The sequence below is a fragment of the Pogoniulus pusillus genome, chromosome 7, assembly GCF_015220805.1.
Source record: "Pogoniulus pusillus isolate bPogPus1 chromosome 7, bPogPus1.pri, whole genome shotgun sequence".
In the NCBI taxonomy this organism is placed as follows: Eukaryota; Metazoa; Chordata; class Aves; order Piciformes; family Lybiidae; genus Pogoniulus; species Pogoniulus pusillus.
Genome location: NC_087270.1, coordinates 38,525,324 through 38,544,261, shown reverse-complemented (window position 1 = coordinate 38,544,261; position 18,938 = coordinate 38,525,324). Strand labels below are relative to the sequence as shown.

The following is an 18,938-nucleotide window of genomic DNA, read 5'->3' as shown; positions in this document are numbered from 1 at the left end:
AGCTCCCTCAGGGATTTTGTTTGTCCCACTGAAAAAAAAAGCAAGCATTAAGTGCTCTGCAGCATCCTGAATCCGAAGCAATCAGTTCAACTGCTGGCCTTGATGGACAACTGCAGCATGTGGAGAGGCCACTAACAAACTGCTCTGCTGAGCCTGAGGCTCAGTGCAGGGACAGGAATCACAGAATCATAGAATCAGCCAGGTTGGAAGAGACCTCCAAGCTCAGCCAGTCCAACCTAGCACCCAGCCCTAACCAATCAACCAGACCATGGCACTAAGTGCCTCAGCCAGGCTTTTATTGAAGACCCCCAGGGATGGTGCCTCCACCACCTCCCTGGGCAGCCCATTCCAATGCCAATCACTCTCTCTGTGAAGAACTTCTTCCTAACATCCAGCCTAGACCTACCCTGGCACAACTTGAGACTGTGTCCCCTTGTTCTATTGCTGGTTGCCTGGCAGAAGAGGCCACCCCCCACCTGGCTACAATGCCCCTTCAGTAGTTGTAGACAGTAATAAGATCACCCCTGAGCCTCCTCTTCTCCAGGAGAAGTATGGAGAACTTGCACGGTTTTCCCTGTCAAAGCAGAACAAAGCTTCACCTTCACTGTCTCTTGAAGCACCAAGCTGAATGCAGATCCATGCTCCTCTCTCTTCCTTTCCCTTCAGGGATGATGTCTGTTGCAGCGTGGCAGCACAACAATCCATAGTTGCCACCACCTGTGCTCTGACCTAGGGAGGAATCAAGTGTGGAAGCTCCAGATGCCAGGTGCTGAGCCTGAAGCACCTACCCGTGAGCCTGGCACTCTGTGATGCACTTCACACCAGGCTCTCCCTTAAATGTGAGGCCACGTGAGCAGCTTTCACCAGCAAACATCCTCCTCCAGTCACCAAAGCAGTGGCTGCCACCAAGCCCTAACTACTTTACAGGACCTCACCTGCAGTGCTCTGTCCAGCTCTGGAGCTCACAGCACAGGAATGGATCCAGAGGGGGCCACACCAGTGATCTGAGGGGGCTGGAAGCTCTCTGCTGTGAGGGCAGGATGAGAAAGATGAGGTTGTTCGGCTTGGAGAAGATGCCAGGGAGACCTTAGTGTGATCTTTCAGTTCTTAAAGGGGCCAGGAAGAAAAGATGTGGACAGACTTTTTACCAGAGCTTGTTGTGACAGGCCCAGGGGGTGGTGGTTTTAAGCTAAAAGAGAGGAGACTCAGGCTGGAGAGGAGGAAGAGTTCTTGTATGCTGGTAGTGGTGAGACACTGCCTTACATTGCCTAAAGGCTGTAGATGCTTCACCCCAGAACCATGCCAGGTCAGGTGGGACAGAGCTCTGAGCACCCTGCTCTAGTTGAAGATGTCCAGGCTGACTGCAGGGCAGGTGGCCTCGATGACCTTCCAAGGATCCTTCCCATTCCATAACTGCTGTGATGCACAGCAGGGTGCAGGTGAGAAAGGTGGAGAAGCAGCAGCATTGCCACCTCCTCCAGGAGCTGGAAGGAAAACCATCTGCAAACAGAGCACCAGAGCGAGCAGCTCCAGCAGCAGCTTAGGAGCTCTCTGAATCAGAGGTGACTCTAGAGCCCTGTTCAGTAACCACTTCCAGATTTATCTCCCACAAGCAGATGCAATTTAAACCCTCTGACACCTCTGCCATCACCAGGGGCTTTAGCAATTCCATCTTTTCCTGCGTGGAATGCCCTCAGCTGTCAGAACACCAGAGGGGAGCATCCAGGCAGCAGAGCAGAGTTCATTTTCTCCATAACATACACAACTTAACAAATTTCCCCTCCCCCTTTCCCAAACTGCAGGTCTTTGACAAGCCTCATTGTATTTTCCTTTTTTGGTCTTCCCTAAGTTTGTTTTGAGAAGCTGCACATAGCTTTTGAAGCAGAACCTCATGGATTCATGCACTCTCCCATTCCATTGAGGAGGAGCCAGAGAACTACAGACCTGTGAGCCTGACCTCAGTGCCAGGCAAGGGCATGGAACAGGTCATCTTGGGTGCCATCACAAAGCAGCTACAGGATAGCCAAGGGATCAGGCCCAGCCAGCATGGGTTTAGGAAGGGCAGGTCCTGCCTCACCAACCTGATCTCCTTTTATGATCAGGTTCCTGCCTGGTGAATGTGGGGCAGGCTGTGGATGTAGTCTACTTGGACTTCAGCAAAGCCTTTGACACTGTCTGCCACAAGAAGCTCCCAGCCAAGCTGGCAGCTCATGGTTTGGACAGATTCACTCTGTGCTGGATCAAGAACTGGCTGGAAGGCAGAGCCCAGAGAGTGGTGGTGAATGGTGCCACATCCAGTTGGCAGCTGGCACCAGTGGTGTTCCCCAGGGATCAGTACTGGGCCCAGTCCTGTTCAACATCTTTATTGATGATCTGGACGAGGGCATTGAGTCCAGCATCAGTAAGTTTGCAGATGACACCAAGCTAGGAGCAGGTGTTGATCTGTTGGAAGGTAGGAGAGCCCTGCAGAGGGACCTGGCCAGGCTGGATGGGTGGGCAGAGGCCAGTGGGATGAGATTTAACAAGGCCAAGTGCAGGGTTCTGCACTTTGGCCACAACAACCCCAAGCAGCACTACAGGCTGGGGACAGAGTGGCTGGAGAGCAGCCAGGAGGAAAGGGACCTGGGGGTGCTGATAGATAGTAGGTTGAAGATGAGCCAGCAGTGTGCCCAGGTGGCCAAGAGAGCCAATGGCATCCTGGCCTGCATCAGGAGCAGTGTGGCCAGTAGGACAAGGGAGGGTATTCTGCCCCTGTACTCGGCACTGGTCAGGCCACACCTTGAGTGCTGTGTCCAGTTCTGGGCTCCTCAATTCAAGAGAGATGTTGAGGTGCTGGAAGGTGTCCAGAGAAGGGCAGCAAGGCTGGGGAGGGGCCTGGAGCAGAGCCCTGTGAGGAGAGGCTGAGGGAGCTGGGGGTGTGCAGCCTGCAGAAGAGGAGGCTCAGGGATGATCTTATTACTGTCTACAACTACCTGAAGGGACATTGTAGCCAGGTGGGGGGTGGCCTCTTCTCCCAGGCAAGCAGCAACATAACAAGGGGACACAGTCTCAAGTTGTGCCAGGGCAGGTCTAGGCTGGATGTTAGGAGGAAGTTCTTCCCTTGTCAGAGAGAGTGATTGGCATTGGAATGGGCTGCCCAGGGAGGTGGTGGAGGCACCGTCCCTGGTGGTCTTCAAGAAAAGCCTGGATGAGGCACTTAGTGCCATGGTCTGGTTGATTGGATAGGGCTGGGTGCTAGGTTGGACTGGCTGAGCTTGGAGGTCTCTTCCAACCTGGTTGATTCTATGATTCTAATTAATCTATAAAACAGAGAGTTTCAAGAGATTAAAACATTGTGCAGACCAGCTAAAAATACCCAGCAGCTGGGAGGATACTCACCCCACATGGCAAAAACAAGGAAGAAAGTCAGGCAAGAGACAGTGCCTTAGTTTTCTTCCATGCTGCAAAGGTGTGCAAACTGCCTCATGCTCCAGCAAAAAGGGACCTGGTCTCCACCAAAACCAGCCCTGCAAGGCCACCAGCATGCTCTGAGGACAGGTAGAAAGCAATCCAGCAGCAGCAGCTAGAGCATTAGGAAGAGAAGGAGGAAGGTTTACAAGCAAAGCAGAGTATTGATCACTCAAGGCTGCAGAAAGGAAAACCCAGAGTAGAAAGCATGACAGCCTGGAACTGGAGGAGTTTGAAATGAAGGTGACTACTACAAGTCTGAAATCAAAGCAGCAACTAGATTTAGGTCAGCCCAGGCTGTACTGCAGGTGCAGAGCTGTCTCCTGCCAGAAGACAGAAGTGCTCTCCAGAAGAGTGACTGCAGCTCTTAATAACACAAGCCCCAGCCCCCATTTCCAGTCTGTACAGAAGTGTGAAGAACTGAATGAGCTGCAAAGCAGCCATGTCTGTGACTGCTGCAGACACACAGAGCAGTGCTGCTGGACTGGGGAGTCTCCACATTTGGAAGTCAGGTTTAGGTTAATTTGAATTAATTATTGCATCTTCTCGACAGGGACACTCCTACTAGGTAGACCATTTGTGGTGGGGACAGAGGTCAATCAGTGCTTGTTTGTAGAGAACAAACTTTTTACAGCCTGGAGAAGCTGGTGAGGAAATGTTAACACTTCCCCAGGGAAAGCCAGCAGAGCCTCATGGCAGGAAGATCCTCTCCAGGCACTTAGCTGCTGACCACACAGTGCCTTCATAGAATCTACCAGGTTGGAAGAGACCTCCAAGCTCAGCCAGTCCAACCTAGCACCCAGCCCTGGCCAATCAACCAGACCATGGCACTAAGTGCCCCAGCCAGGCTTGGCTTCAACACCTGTGTTGCAGCCAGTCTCAGTGGAGTGGGACAGAGGGAAGAAACATCTGATTATCTCTAACAAATCTAACATTTCTGTCCTCTGCCTGGTGTAGGTGGCAGAGAAGGGCTGACTGCATTACCTGTTGGCAGTTTGTTCCTTTCCTCTCTAAGGAAGCTGTCCCTGAAGGACAATTTCATCTCTGCACCATGGAAGAGCGCAGGAGGAACCTTTGCCAGGAGCTCGCTTGAGCAAGGCGAGGCTCGGCAGCAGTTTACAGACACACTAAAGTGCTTCTCAAACAGGGCACAAATTAGACTCCCCATTTACCTGCCAAGATTCCAGTTCAGGCCTTTTCATTTCCCTCGTAGGAGCAGCTGGCACAAGCAGCTAACACAGCAGGAAGCATGATTCCTCAAACTGCTTTTAAGTGTTAGTGACGCATACGTTCTAATCAAGAGCTGGCATCTTTAACATTCCTTTATTTATTTTAAGAAGGCATTTTAGTTAATCTAAGCAAGAATATTCAAAGAGCCACTGCCAAGAAGAGACTTTTGTTTGCTTCTGCTCAAACTTTTCAGAATAGACACTGAAGGTTCTTGCCAGCTCATTCAGCAGACATCGCTCACTCACACGGCCCAAGCCACGTAGAGAGAATTACACCACCACCTCCAGAAATAAACCTCCTAAAGACAGCTTCTGGTGTGATCAGGGAGCAGCCAGGAGAGGCAGTCCACAAGCAGTGGGGCAGAGAGGCTCATCTCCAGATGGCTTAGGCATGGTTCTTTGCCATTCTTCAAAGGGGCAAAGGACAGCAAGAAAAGGCTCTTTAAAGAGAGTAAGTTCAAAGTCCTCTACAACTGAGTGACAGTGGACAGACAAGACAAGGTGACCTCAACCAAGCTTTCACCTCTGCTGTTTGCTGTATAAAATAATATTAATAAAAACATTGAAGGTTTGCATAAAAATAGAGTTTCTGTAGTTCTCCCCTTAGAATTACTGTACAAATAAATAAAAGTTATTGTTCATTTAAATAGAACTGTTGGGTAAAAACTGGAAGCTGGCAACTGTCTTCTGATCAGCCTCTGCTTGTTCCAAAGGAAGGCAGAGTTGTGTGTCTCCTCTGAGGCCTCCAGATCACTGTGGGACAGGATACCTGCAAAAGAAGAGCACCAAAGTTCTTGGCAAGAGCACTGGTCCATATCAAAGTTCCCCTGACCCACTGCTGTGCTTTGGGGCCACCCATGACCTACACATGCTCGGGGAAGAGCATGAGGCAGGTACCTAACCAGACCTTCCTCAGGCAAAAGCCCAGTTAAGAACCACATTAAGATTAGCAAGGGCAAGGGTAGGGTTCTGCACCTAACTGCCTGCACCAGCAGCTCTGCAGAGAAGGACCTGGGAGTGCTGGTGGACACAAGTTCCCTATGAGGCAGCAATGTGCCCTCATGGCCAAGAAGGCCACTGGTCTCCTGGAGTGTGGCCAGCAGGTCAAGAGAGCTTCTCCTCCCGTTCCACTCTGCCCTTAGGGAAGCCAATTCTGCAGTACTTGATCCAGTTCCAGGCTCCCCAGTTCAAGAGAGACAGGGAACTACTGGAGAGTCCAGGGGAGGCTACAAAGGTGCTGAGGGGACTGAAGCATCTCAGTGAGGAGAAAAGGCTGAGAAACCTGGGGCTGTTTAGCCTGGAGAAGAGCACTTGAGAGGGGATCTTCTCAATGCTGATCAGTAGCTAAGGGCAGGGCTCAGGAGGGTGGGGCCAGACTCTTCTGTCCTGAGCAGTATTTAAGGATTTCTTTTTATTTCAATTCATGAAATAGTATAGATGAGACAGGAAAACAGACATTTTTCACACTGTTCCAAGGAGTTTTGATGTTTGGCTGCCCTACATCATAGAGTTCATTTCCCTGTGATGACAAAGCATTATGGAAACAGAAGTGTCTCTTGTTTGATTCAAATTTATTCTGAAGCACCTAGATTTAGCACTGCAGAAACCCTTCTCAGCTCCTGTGTTGCTCCTGATTTAAGATGAGGAATGCTGGCTATGAGATCAGAGTGCTTTCTGGACTGCAGCAACTATCAACTGGTGTTTAAGCCAGCTCCAGTTTAGGAAGGTGAGTCGGTCTCCTTTCAGCTATCAACTGGTGTTTAAGCCAGCTCCAGTTTAGGAAGGTGAGTCGGTCTCCTTTCAGCTATCAACTGGTGTTTAAGCCAGCTCCAGTTTAGGAAGGTGAGTCGGTCTCCTTTCAGCTATCAACTGGTGTTTAAGCCAGCTCCAGTTTAGGAAGGTGAGTCGGTCTCCTTTCAGCCTATGCTAATACAGCAGTCAACAGGGTAGCATCTCGTGGCATGGAGCACTGTGCCACAAGTCATCAACTCTGGTGGCATGCCAAAAGCAGCTACAAGAGGTGTTCCACTAGCTTCCTGCTGAACAGAGAAAGAAAATCAATGAAGAGGAGTGAGGCAAACTGTTTTCAGGGATACACCTTGGCTGTGCTGGGGTTGCTCTTCTGGATCTCGTCTGTAGTCCTACTGCCCACTCTGGTTTCTTGGTGAAAAAGGAAAGTCAACAGCAGGGTTACTGCTGGAGGCTTTTTTTCCCCCCTCTGTATCCTTACAAATTCCTCTACAGCAGGCTAACCACTTCAGGGCTGGCCTGCCAGCTAGTGGTACTGCTGCTATAAGAGTACATCAGGCCTCCTGTTTTGGGTGAGAGTCCCCAGAACTGTGGGTGAGAGTCCCCAGAACTGTGGGTGAGAGTCCCCAGAACTGTGGGTGAGAGTCCCCAGAACTGTGGGTGAGAGTCCCCAGAACTGTGGGTCCTTACCAGACAATGAAGCACTCTTCAATGCTAAATTTGATTTTAGATAAAAAGAAAGGTTAGTCTTAACCCCTGAGATTGCACAAAAGAATCTGATGCAGTACCACACAAGACAAGACAGGAGAAGACTGAGATTAGTAAAAAGGAAGATGTAAGGCAGTTAAAACCTGTCCCAGGGGGAAAACTGAATTGGGTAATTTGGAAATGAAGAGCCTAGAGTAGAGTTTTATCAAGATTGGCACTGGCAACAGGCTTGTTTAAATAATGTTTTCACTAACAGCCTTGGCACAATTAGAAGTGTGCCAATGACACAAAGCTGGAGGCATTAAGGTTGTAAAAAAGGATGAGGAAATATTCAGGGTCAATCACTGCTTCTTCTGTCAAGGGATGAAACTCAGTAATAGAAAACATTAAGGTCATATGCCTGTGAACAAAAGTAACTGCTCTAACCCAGAAGGTTATTGATTTGAAGCAAATCAAGTCAAAAAGGGCTTCAGGACACAAGGTAATTAGGAGAGGATTAAGTGATATAGATATGAAATGAGAGAGATGCAATCCTGGAATACATCAGAAGTATTTCCAGCCTAGAGAGTAAATGCTTTAGAAGGACCTAAGGATTCTGGTCTAGTGAAGAAATTACTTGTGATGGAGGAGCCAACCAACTGAGTATGGACAGGAAGGAACACTCCTGTGCTTTTTGTCTGTAAAAGAGTTCAGAATGGACAAACACCCAGTAAGGAGAAGAAGATTAAGCTGAAGGACAAGTTCTGTCATAAGATCATGAATGTGAAACCTGTCAGAACTGCACTTAGGTTGCAAAGGACAATATCCTTAGCTGTAAAGACAGCCAGATGCTCAGTTTCAGTGACAGTGGCAGACACAAAACCCTTTATTTCTATAAATAAATTCTAGGATATGAAGCTCATGACAGCAGACAGGACTTGAAACTCCCTGGAAACTCCCTTCTGTATTTTAACTGCTCTGCTGAAAAACAGGGAATCAGACAGACCATCCTGAATTTCCTAGGGGACATTCAAACTCCCATCAAGACACCACCAAGAAGTCACAAGGATGAGGTGCAACTGGGTTTTTTCCCACGTGGGCACACAAAACCAGGGCTCTCACTGCAGGACTCCACCTGACTTCCTAGCAATGCCTTTTCCAAGGCATGAAAGAGCTCAGAACATCAGATCATCTCATCTATAAGATGAGCACCCAGTTCTGACCAAAAGACTGTTAATGCTCAGAGAGTAAGCGAAAAACAAACCTGGCTTTAATCTGACAGCAACTACTGTACCTGAAACCTACAACTAAGATACACACCTACAAATATACAGTAACTTAGCTCACTTCAGCTTTTATTTGCTGAGCAAATACATTGCAAAGGTAACAAATGCTGGAGTGAAAGGCAGGAAATCTGCCCTCATTTATGGAAAGTAAGTGACAAGCTTTAAGGTAAAGGACTGGCTCTCAGATACAGGCAGCACAGCCAATTCCCTGAACTAACACCACGAAGGAGATCTAAGTCTCTTTGGTAGAAGTCCTTCAAATTCCTTGTCCCAAACCTTCACTGAAACCTTTTCTAGTTTGCCTGCATCTTTCTATTGCTGCATTTTCACTGCTGCTACAGGTCACGTTTGATTTCAAGGGCCAGAAGATCCCCTGTAAGCTCAGCCTAAAGAGGGGGGAAGACTGGCAGAGACACTAACCTGGATGTCCTTCACCTCTCCGAGACAGAGCGCTGACGTTTTCGGCCGTAGGAGATGTGCCTGATGCGGTCCTCCAGCTGGAAGGCATCCAACCTTTCCTTGGGGTTAAAAGCCAGCATATCATGCAGCAGCTTGCAGAGACCAGGTGACATGGAAGCCTTGTTCTTCAGAGGAATCTGTAACTTCATGGTGGGGTTCTCCAGCAGTGCTTCTCCCAGGGGAATAAACTGCTTGCCTTGGCGGATGTAAGTTCCTGAAAAGGAAGCAGGAAGAGACAGGTTATACAGGCAAAGGCTACACAGAGTGGCACAGGTGTAGAATCAGACAGTCAGGTTGGAATCATAGAATCATAGAATCAACCAGGTTGGAAGAGACCTCCAAGATCATCCAGTCCAACCTAGCATCCAGCCCTAGCCAGTCAACCAGACCATGGCACTAAGTGCCTCATCCAGGCTTCAACACCTCCAAGGACAGCAACTCCACCACCTCCCTGGGCAGCCCATTCCAATGCCAATCACTCTCTCTGTGAAGAACTTCTTCCTAACATCCAGCCTGTACTTTCCCTGGCACAACTTGAGACTGTGTCCCCTTGTTCTACTGTGGTTGCCTGGGAGAAGAGACCAACCCCCACCTGGCTACAATGTCCCTTCAGGTAGGGACCACAAGGATCATCTAGTGCCAATCCCCCTGCCATGGTCAGGGACTCCCTACCCTAGAGTAGGCTGCACACAGCCCCATCCAGCCTGGCCTTAAACACCTCCAGGGATGGAGCCTCAACCACCTCCCTGGGCAACCCATCACAGGGTCTCACTAGTCTCAGCTCAACAACTTCCTCCTCACATCCAGCCTGAACCTACCCACCTCCAGCTTTGCTCCATTCCCCCCAGTCCTGTCACTCCCTCACAGCCTCAAAAGTCCCTCCCCAGCCTTTTTGTAGGCCCCCTTCAGATACTGAAAGGCCACAAGAAGGTTACCTGGGAGCCTCCTCTCCTGCAGACTGAACTGCCCCAACTCTTTCAGTCTGTCCTCATAGCAGAGGTGCTGTAGCCCTCTGAGCATCCCAGTGGCCCTTCTCTGGACATGCTCCAGCACATCCATATCCTTCTTGTAATGGGGGCTCCAGAACCAGATGCAGTAGCAATGCAGGTAGGCAATGTGAGCAAAAAAAAATCTGAAAGGTGACTGCAAAGATCACTTCTTAAGTGGCAACCACCAAGGCAAATACTGGCACAGGTCATTATCTTAAGAGGCTTTTACTTTCAAGCAGTAATCAAGATATGCACAAGCCTGAGCATGTAACCCTGCACAGAACAGAGGGAGCAGGTTCAAGCAGAGTGTGCCTGTAGAGCAGTTAGATGCAACAGCTACAGATGAAGTGGGCTGCTGAACCACACAGAGCCATAAATGATGGGAGCTGGCAGGGACCTCTGGGAATCATTTGGCCCAACCCATCTAGTACAGCAAGGTCACCCAGAGCAGGCTGCACAGGATCACACCCAGCCAGGTTTGGAATCTCTCCAGAGAAGACAACTCCTCAACCTCTCAGGGCAGCCTGGTTCAAGGCTCCAGCACCCTCACAGGCAAGTTTTTCCTAGGTGATAGGTTGGACTGGATTATCCTGAAGGTCTCTTCCAACCTGGTTGATTCTATGATTCTATCTTCAGCTGGAACCTCCTTGGTTCTAGTTTGTGCCTGTTACCACTTGTCCTGTCACTGGGCACCACTGAAAAGAGTCTGTCCTCATCTTCTGGACACCTGCCCTTTACCTATTGATCAGCACTGAGAAGATCTCCTCTCAGTCTGCTCTTCTCCAGACTAGACAGCCCTAGATCTCTGACTTTCCTTATCAGACAGCAGCTCCAGTCCCCTCAGCATCCTCTTAACTTCCACTGGACTGTCTCCAGTAGTTCCTTGGCCCTCTTGAACTGAGGAGCCCAGAACTGGACCCATTACTGCAGATGTTGCCTCACTTTGGCAGAGTAGACGGGAGGAAGAACCTCCTTTGACCTGCTGGCTGCACTCCTCTTCATGCACACAAGATGAATTTCCTTTATTTCACCCAGTTTCACTGACTTGGAAGATCTAGAAGAGGGGAGGGAGGGCAAGAAACCTGTGCTTGGCCGAGGTGACTGGAAGGAGTTAAACCACACAATTATTTGCTCAGTTAGTCAAACAATTTTCAATTCAAATGACAGCACAGACCATTTACCCTTGGCCAACTTCTCCTTGGCAAGATTAAGGACAGGCAGTGCAAAATTTGTTCCCAGTACTCTAAATCATTTCACTGGTGGTTAAAGACCATGATTAACCAGTTTCCAAAACACAACAGTAAAACCAGCTCTGCTCACTCGAGCTGCTCTGCCCCTGCACCCAGCAAAGAAGAAGTGCTTCAAAGGCAGCAACCTGCCTGTGCATAGAAAGGGTTGGCCTAGCAAACTCCTTATCTTGGGCTGGCTGGCAGCTGATTTAATGAAACCTCGTCGTGCTCTGGTCTCAGATGCAGCCATTTGCCTGTTTCTGTAGGCAGGAACCAAACCACTGACAAATGTTTGGCATTTGAAAACAAAATAAATAATAGAATTAGAACTGAGCCTACTTAGGAGGCTAAAATAAAATGAAAAGGGGAAGCACAAGAGCATCTCAAAGATCCTCCATGGATCTTTAAAGAATTTAAAGGTTTAACAGCCAGGCAAGCAGGTACTGGATGATCTCAGAGCCTGGGAGAGGTCTGCAATTATTATGCTAATGTGCACCACTGGCACTCTCTCCTCTGGAGATGGATTTTCCACCACAATATACTCTTCTGAAAGCATTTTGTACAAAGCATTTCAAGCAAGAGGGGGGTTGGAGGCAGGTGGAGGGGGAATATGAGCAGGGAGAGAGGAAGCCATCAGTCGAGTCATCCCTGCAAGATCTCACATCTATCTAAACTGTGAGGAAGCTCAGCCACACGGCAGGGGAGTTTATCTAAACGTCCTTTCCCAGTTCATTATTTGGCTTCTTGGAGCATTCTTTCAGTGCTCCAAGTCATCCCATCCCTTGGTTAGGCCATGTCAAGAGTACAGGTGAAACCCATAAAGCCAACTGCTGCTGCAAGGTTTTGGTTCTAAGAGCATTAAAAACGTTTCTGAGCTAGATTCTCTGTGGCTGTAAGACAGATCATTCACCAACAGCCACAAGGATTATTCCTCTCAATTCCTTAGAAACAGTAAGGATCAAATCCATCTTTGAAGAGCCTTAGGTTAAGGAAAGCCTGCCAGCAGAGAAGCCAGAATTGATCTCTACCTTAACCTTTAAATCCCCTCAGAGTCTTTGAAAAAAAATCTGGCAATGATTTTCCAAGCAAAATTATTTGGAACCACAAAAAGTATTCCCTCTGCCTTAGTCATGTGCCTTCAGGATCTGGAAATGATGCCTGAGAGGCAACTAAATTAGGAGCAACACATGCTGAAGAGAGAGATATTTGATTAAAACCCCAAACTTGCCCAAACACCCCAAACTCTGAGTTTCTTTCAGTTGCAAGGTGCTTACAATCTGCTGGAAAATCCATATCAAAAGCATAAATGCCTCAGCATTTGTAACTAAACATCTCCCTGAGGGCCACGCTCTGAGTTGTGGCTGAGACCCCATCAGGCTGTGCTGCCATTCAGTGAGAGCTGCAGAGATGGGTAGAATGGAACATCATGAAATTCATCATGGGCAAATGGAGAGTCATGGATCTAGGGAGGAACAACCCCTTGCACCAGTACATGCTAGAGGCTGACCTGCCAGAAAGCAGCTCTGCTAAAGGGCAGGTGTAAAGAGGATGGAGCCAGATTACTTCCGATGGTGCCCAGCAACAGAGGAAGGGTCAAAGGGAAATAAACTTGAACCCAGGAGTTCCATCTGAAGATGAGGAAAAACTTACCTAGGAGGGTATGGAGCACTGGATCAGGCTGCCCTGAGAGCCTGTGGAGGCTCCTTCTCTAGAGAGATTTCAAACCTGCCTGGATGTGATTCCGTGCAATCTGCTTTGGGTGACCCAACTTTAGCAAGGGGATTGGGCTAGATCATCTCCAGGGATCACAGAATCAACCAGGTTGGAAGAGACCTCCAAGATCATCCAGTCCAACCCAGCACCCAGCCCTGGCCAATCAACTAAACCATGGCACTAAGTGACCCAGCCAGGCTTTGCTTCAACACCTCCGGGAACTGCGACTCCACCACCTCCCTGGGCAGCCCATTCCAATGCCAATCACTCTCTCTGACAACAACTTCCTAACAACATCCAGCCTAGACCTCCCCTGGCACAACTCACACCTTCCAAGTCCCACCATTTAGGATTCTGTGCTCTCTACAGATCCAGTACATCCACTGAGAACAGGACAGCACTGATCTGATCCTCACCAAGCAATTCCTTCCCCGTGTCCCCGTCTCGGAAGGTAATCCTCTCAACCATAGCCCAGAAGATGACCCCAAGGGCGAAGATGTCAGCCTTTGCAGTGTAGTGACATTCCCATACTTCTGGAGCCATGTAGAAGTTGGAGCCACATGCAGAGGAGAAACAATGCTCATTTACGTTCCCTTTACCCTGGCACACCTTGCTGAGGCCAAAATCTGCCACCTGCAACGCACAAGAAGCAAAAGAAGTTCTTCATCAACACCACATTTACAAGCAGCTCAGCAAATTCTGCTCTGAAAGCCACCACACCATGGCAGTGACACCTGGGGGGTGGTGAAACAAAGAGCTGATGATTTCCTGTTAGCTGTCTATTCCCCCACTAGCTTTGCTGTTGTTTGCTCCCTTTCCTAAGATGGGCATGACAGGAGGCATCAGTGCTGTCTTTCTGCAGAGTTCACTCTGATTACCTCTTAACTCCAGAGTTTTGGAGAGCTGCAAGCTACTAGAAGAAAGGCAGCTTAACCAGTCTTTATCTCAGTCAGGGCACTAACAGGAAGATATTCCCCATCTCCCCTGAGCATCAATATCTGCTCAAGGCAGCAATATTGGAGGAGCTTTAGCTGTTCTAACTGGGCAGCATGTTCTCAAAGTGTAAGGGAAGAGGAAAATATTGCTTCAGCTTTGGCTGATCATGATGTCTCTGATTATCTGACAGCAGTCTGACAGTCTCAAATGGCTCAATGGGATAAGAAGTTATGAAGGGCATTACAAAAACACCATTGTGACCTCCACTTCCTTCCAAGAGTCCTGAAAAACAAGCTCACAACTGGTATCAGATATTCCAGACACACTCGAGTATCACAAGACTTACCAAAAGCACATGATTTGTCAGCATAGAACCACAGAACGGTTTGGGTGGGAAAGGACATTCAAAAGTCTTCCAGTCCACCCCCCCTGCAGTCAGCAGGGACATCCTGAACTAAAGCAGACTGCTAAGAACACCCTCCAACCTAATCTGGAATGGTTCCAGGGATGGGGCTTCTATTACCTGTCTGGACAGTGTAACATCACCCCTCAGCACAAAAAAAACCCTCTTCCTTCTTTCTAGTTTGCATCTCCCCTCATTTAGCTTAAAACCCTCACCCCTGGTCCTGTCACAACAGGTCCTGCTAAAAAGTCTGTTCCCAGCCTTCTTACAGGCCCCTTTAAGTACTGAAAGGCCACAAGGTCTCCCTGAAGCCTCCTCCTCTCCAGGCTGAATAATCACAACTCTCAGCCTGTTCTCACACCACAAGGGGTTCCAGCCCCCTCAAATCATAGTGGCCCTCCCTGGACCTGATCCAAGAGGTCCATGTCTCTCCTGTGCTGAGGACCTCAGAGCTGCATACAGCACTGCAGGTGGGGTCTTACTGGTGTACAGCACAGCAGAATCCTCTCCCTTGACCTGGCTAGCCTCACTGCTTTGAGTGCAGCCCAGGACACATCTGGTTTCCATGATAAGAGTGCACAGTGCCAGCTTTTCACCCAGAAGCATCCTCAAGCCCTTCTCTGCAGAGCTGCTCTCCATCCCTTCATCCCCCAGTCTAGACTGATACCAGGGACTGCCCCAGGCAAGCAAAGTTCCACACCTTTACGACGGGACTTCCACGGTGATGAGAAATGAGGATATTGTCAGATTTGAGGTCTCTGTGCACGATCTGGTTCCTGTGCAGGAAGGCCACGGCGCTGCTGAGCTGCCGCATGAAGCTGCTGTTCAGCTGGGCGTCGGGGCTGCGCGACAGCAAGTACTCGTTCATGTTGCCTCCGTCGCAGAACTCCATCACGAAGTAGAGGAAGCAAGCTGACTGCAGGGCCATGCACCTCCGGCCCTTCAGGCAGGTCTCGATCAGCAGCAAATGGCTGTTGGACTTTCTGCACTGGTGGCTGATGGGCTGGAAGGCTTGGCCGTTCTGCAGGATACACTCCTCCAACTGGATCACGTTCTCGTGTTGCCTCTGGATGCTCTGCAGGGCCCAGAACTCTTGCAGAGCCAGCTCTACGTTTTCGGGCACGTTACAGTGCATCCTTTTCACAGCTACTTTACTTCTAGTTTGGTTAACAATGGCCTCGTAAACCACCCCATAGTTGCCTCGCCCCACTTCTCGAAGGATGCTGTACTTGGCTTCTGTGGCCATTCCCCCCTTTCAGCCCATTGACCAACAAATCAGAGGACAACAGTTGAATTCAGGGCAACCCGGAGTCAAAAGTCTGGAAGGGAAAGGGATAAAAAGCTTCAAAGTCTCCCAAACAAAGGATCTTATCAACAATCGGTTGCAAATACTCCCAACAGGTCTCAATTTTAGCAGTCTATGTTGCAGTGGCATGAGGACCAACAGCTAAAAAGGGCTTTAAGAGAAAGCCTATATCCATGGTAACTCTGAGACATTATCAAGTACAATCCTGGCTGCACAGTGGGGTATAACCACCTGGGAAGCGACATCAATCTGGCTACAGCAGATGAAGTTCAGCGAGAAAGAAAAAGAACTCTGTAGACACGTTTGCTAAGCAGGGCAGGAAAGGGAAGACAAGACCTCCTGGGTAACAGCTGAACTTATTTTGACCAGAATTGACTTTTAAATGGAATAAAAGTTAGCCAGAAGTGCCAGTTTGGCACTAAATCTGTCACCCTCACTTTCCCTTATCAGAAATTCACTTTACCCATCATGTCCCTGCACTTCCACTACCAATTCTCTCCCACTCCATGTCCCAATACTCAGCCTCCTCTAAGTTCTTCACAAGCCTCACACTGCATTTCCCTCTACCTAAAGCTCCTCATCCCACTCCCAGCCCACTCCCCACTCCAGGTCTTTCCTCACTTCATTGCATAGTACAAGCTCCTGCTGCAATTCTCGTGGTCCCCACGTCAGTTCCATCCCCAGCTCTATCTCTCTGCTCCCTTTTCAGCCTCTTATTTCACTTCTCCCTGTGCCAGCCCTCTTCAACATTATCCAAGGTTTTGGTCCTGAATAACACATTAATCATTCTCTGCTTCCATGCTCCACTTATTCCTTTCTCAATCCCCTTAACCCTGCTCCTATTTTCTACCCCACCAGCCACTGCCTTCAAAGACTTCACTTCAAATTCTCCTCCCTTCCAAAAGGGGAGCTCCCCTAGTCTAATCTCCCCTCCTTCCAGCCCACCCTAGCTTCCTCCTCAACCCCCTGTTCCTCCTCCAGCTCCATCCCAAAGCTGTGTTCCTTTCCCAAATCTTTCACCTTTCCACTTAGTCTTCCCAACCCTCTCCACTTAGTCTTCCCAACCCTCTCCCATTCTATTCCTCTCCCAGCCCTCACCCCCGCCCACTCCTCTCCAAAGCAGTCCCCACCAAAATCCAAACCCTGACATCCCCCTAAAACCACTCCCACCATAGCTCAACCCCACCTCGTGGTATAACCACACTCTTTCCCCATTTCCCTAGCTCCCTTCCCCCATCTCTGCCTACACCAATCCCCTCAGGCCCAGCTCTTCACAGCATCTCACTGAAGACCCAAGTCCCTACTCCCTTCCCCACCCCTGCCATCCCCTCAGGCCCGACCCTGCCCCACTTCTCACCTAATCCCCCTTCCCTGTTTAGTCTCCTGCGCTACGCACCTCAGATCCTGCCCTCTTTCACCATTTCCTCAGTCCCAGCTCTTCCCACTTCTTGCCCAAGACTTTCCCACTCCAGACGCCTGCCCCATCTCAAAACCCATCTCCGCGGTCCATTCCCCGCGGTCCATTCCCCGCGCATCCGCGGGCACCTTCCCACCTCCATCGGGCCCAGCTCCTCCCAGCACCTCAGCTAAAACTCCTTGGCAACTTCAGACCCCCTTCCCCACCTCCTGCCCACTTCCACATGCCCTGAGGCACACTTACTCCCTTCTTCTTCCCTAGAGGCTCCTTTACTTTGCCATCCCATACCCGGCCCCACTCTAGGGTTCCGTTTATGTCTCTTCCTTAGCCGCAGCTCCTTCTTCTCCTCAGCGCCCCCCCCCAACCATCCCCATCCCCAATCTCTTCTTCCCCTCAGCTCCTTTCCTGAGCCCCAGCTCTGCCAGCACCTGGCTCTAAGATCGCTGCCCTACCTCAGGCCTCGACCCCACCACCCCCGATCCGCGGACCCTCCGGCCTGACCCGTCGCCGCTCCGCTCACCCCAGCCGCTTACGGCCGTTCCCGGGCCCGTTGCCGCTCCACTCACCCCCGCCGCTTACAGCCGTTCCCGGGCCCGTTAACCTTCCGCTCACGGCAGCCGCTTACGGCGGTTCCTGAGCCCGTTACCCTTCCACTCACCGCAGCCGCTTACAGCCGTTCCCGGGCCCGTTACCCTTCCGCTCACCGCAGCCGCTTACAGCCGTTCCCGGGCCCGTTACCCTTCCGCTCACGGCAGCCTCTTACAGCCGTTCCCGGGCCCGTTGCCCTGCCGCTCACGGCAGCCGCTTACAGCCGTTCCCGGGCCCGTAGCCGCTCCGCTCACGGCAGCCGCTTACAGCCGTTCCCGGGCCCGTTACCCTTCCGCTCACGGCAGCCGCTTACAGCCGTTCCCGGGCCCGTTACCCTTCCGCTCACGGCAGCCGCTTACAGCCGTTCCCGGGCCCGTGACCCTGCCGCTCACGGCAGCCGCTTACAGCCGTTCCCGGGCCCGTGACCCTGCCGCTCACGCCCGCCGCCGCTCCCGCCCGGCCTCACCGGCACCGCCGCAATTCCCGCCACAGCCGCCTGGCCCCGCCTACTAGCCGCAGCCGGCCAACCGGCAGGAAGGAGTCTTCGCGCAACCAATCACAAGGCAGGGAGGCGGGGCAGGTCCGCCACTGGACCAATCGCCGAGCGTTTCGCCTTCTCCGCCCCAAGCGGCCGGGGCAGGGGAAGCGAAGAGCCTGCGCGATGCTGTCAGAGCGGGACGACTACAACCCCCAGAATGCTTTGTGGCAGGAGGACAGGTGCCCGCCGAGGACAAACTTCCTCAAAATGCGACGCGTGAGGGAGCGTGCTGGGAACAAATAGGGAGTTGCAGACAGCAGCAGGGCTCCAGGGGCAGGTGCTGCCTGACCGACCCTGCGGCTTTCTGGGAGGAGAGACAACGGAAGAGCTCTGGATGTCCTCTGTCTGCAGAGCTGTGTCCAACACAACATCCTTCTGGCTACACGGGAGAGAAATGGCTTTGATGGATGCACTGCTCACTGGGTGAGGAAATGGTCATATTCAGTGAGTAGTGGCCAAGGGCTCGATGTCCAGAGGGAGAGCAGTGACCAGCGGTGTCCCTCAGGGTTCGGCACTGGGACCACTGCTGTCCAGTATCTTCATCGGTGACAAAGTCGTTGGGATCGAGTGCAGCCTCAGCAAGTCCATAGGTGACTACCTGAAGGGGCATTGTAGCCAGGTGGGGGTGGCCTCTTCTCCCAGGCAGCCAGCAATAGAACAAGGGGACACAGTCTCAAGTTGTGCCAGGGTAGGTATAGGCTGGATATTAGGAAGAAGTTCTTCACAGAGAGAGTGATTGGCATTGGAATGGGCTGCCCAGGGAGGTGGTGGAGGCACCGTCCCTGGGGGTCTTCAAGCAAAGCCTGGCTGAGGCACTTAGTGCCATGGTCTGGTTGTTTGGCCAGGGCTGGGTGCTAGGCTGGACTGGATGATCTTGGAGGTCTCTTCCAACCTGGTTGATTCTGATTCTATGATTCTATGACGCCAAGCTGAGCGGGGCAGTGAGCACACCCAAAGGATGG

General features: G+C 50.8%; 1 protein-coding gene across 5 annotated transcripts; it reads right to left on the bottom strand.

Moving 5' to 3' along the window:
- Positions 1-4,756: 4,756 nt before the first annotated feature.
- Positions 4,757-17,961, bottom strand: LOC135177025 (serine/threonine-protein kinase 35-like). Of its 5 annotated transcripts, none has more exons than XM_064146642.1 (5): positions 17,905-17,961; positions 14,828-15,446; positions 13,205-13,421; positions 8,819-9,071; positions 4,757-5,445 (listed from the first exon to the last, which is right to left on the bottom strand). In XM_064146642.1, the coding sequence occupies exons 2-4, from the start codon at positions 15,371-15,373 to the stop codon at positions 8,830-8,832; spliced, it is 1,005 nt and encodes a 334-aa protein (XP_064002712.1). In that variant the 5' UTR covers positions 15,374-15,446; positions 17,905-17,961; the 3' UTR covers positions 4,757-5,445; positions 8,819-8,829. The 5 variants fall into 5 exon arrangements, with proteins under 5 accessions (XP_064002712.1, XP_064002711.1, XP_064002715.1 ...); XM_064146641.1 differs by lacking the exon at positions 17,905-17,961 and adding an exon at positions 17,706-17,891; XM_064146645.1 differs by lacking the exon at positions 17,905-17,961 and adding an exon at positions 17,798-17,818.
- Positions 17,962-18,938: the final 977 nt, after the last annotated feature.

Coding starts and splice junctions, on each gene's coding strand:
- LOC135177025 (XM_064146642.1), bottom strand. CDS start 15,373: ATGGCCACAGAAGCCAAGTACAGCATCCTTCGAGAAGTGGGGCGAGGC. Junction 13,422..14,827: donor GTGGAAGTCCCGTCGTAAAG/GTGTGGAACTTT, acceptor TGTGCGTTGCAG/GTGGCAGATTTTGGCCTCAG. Junction 9,072..13,204: donor CACGGGGAAGGAATTGCTTG/GTGAGGATCAGA, acceptor CTTCCTTTTCAG/GAACTTACATCCGCCAAGGC.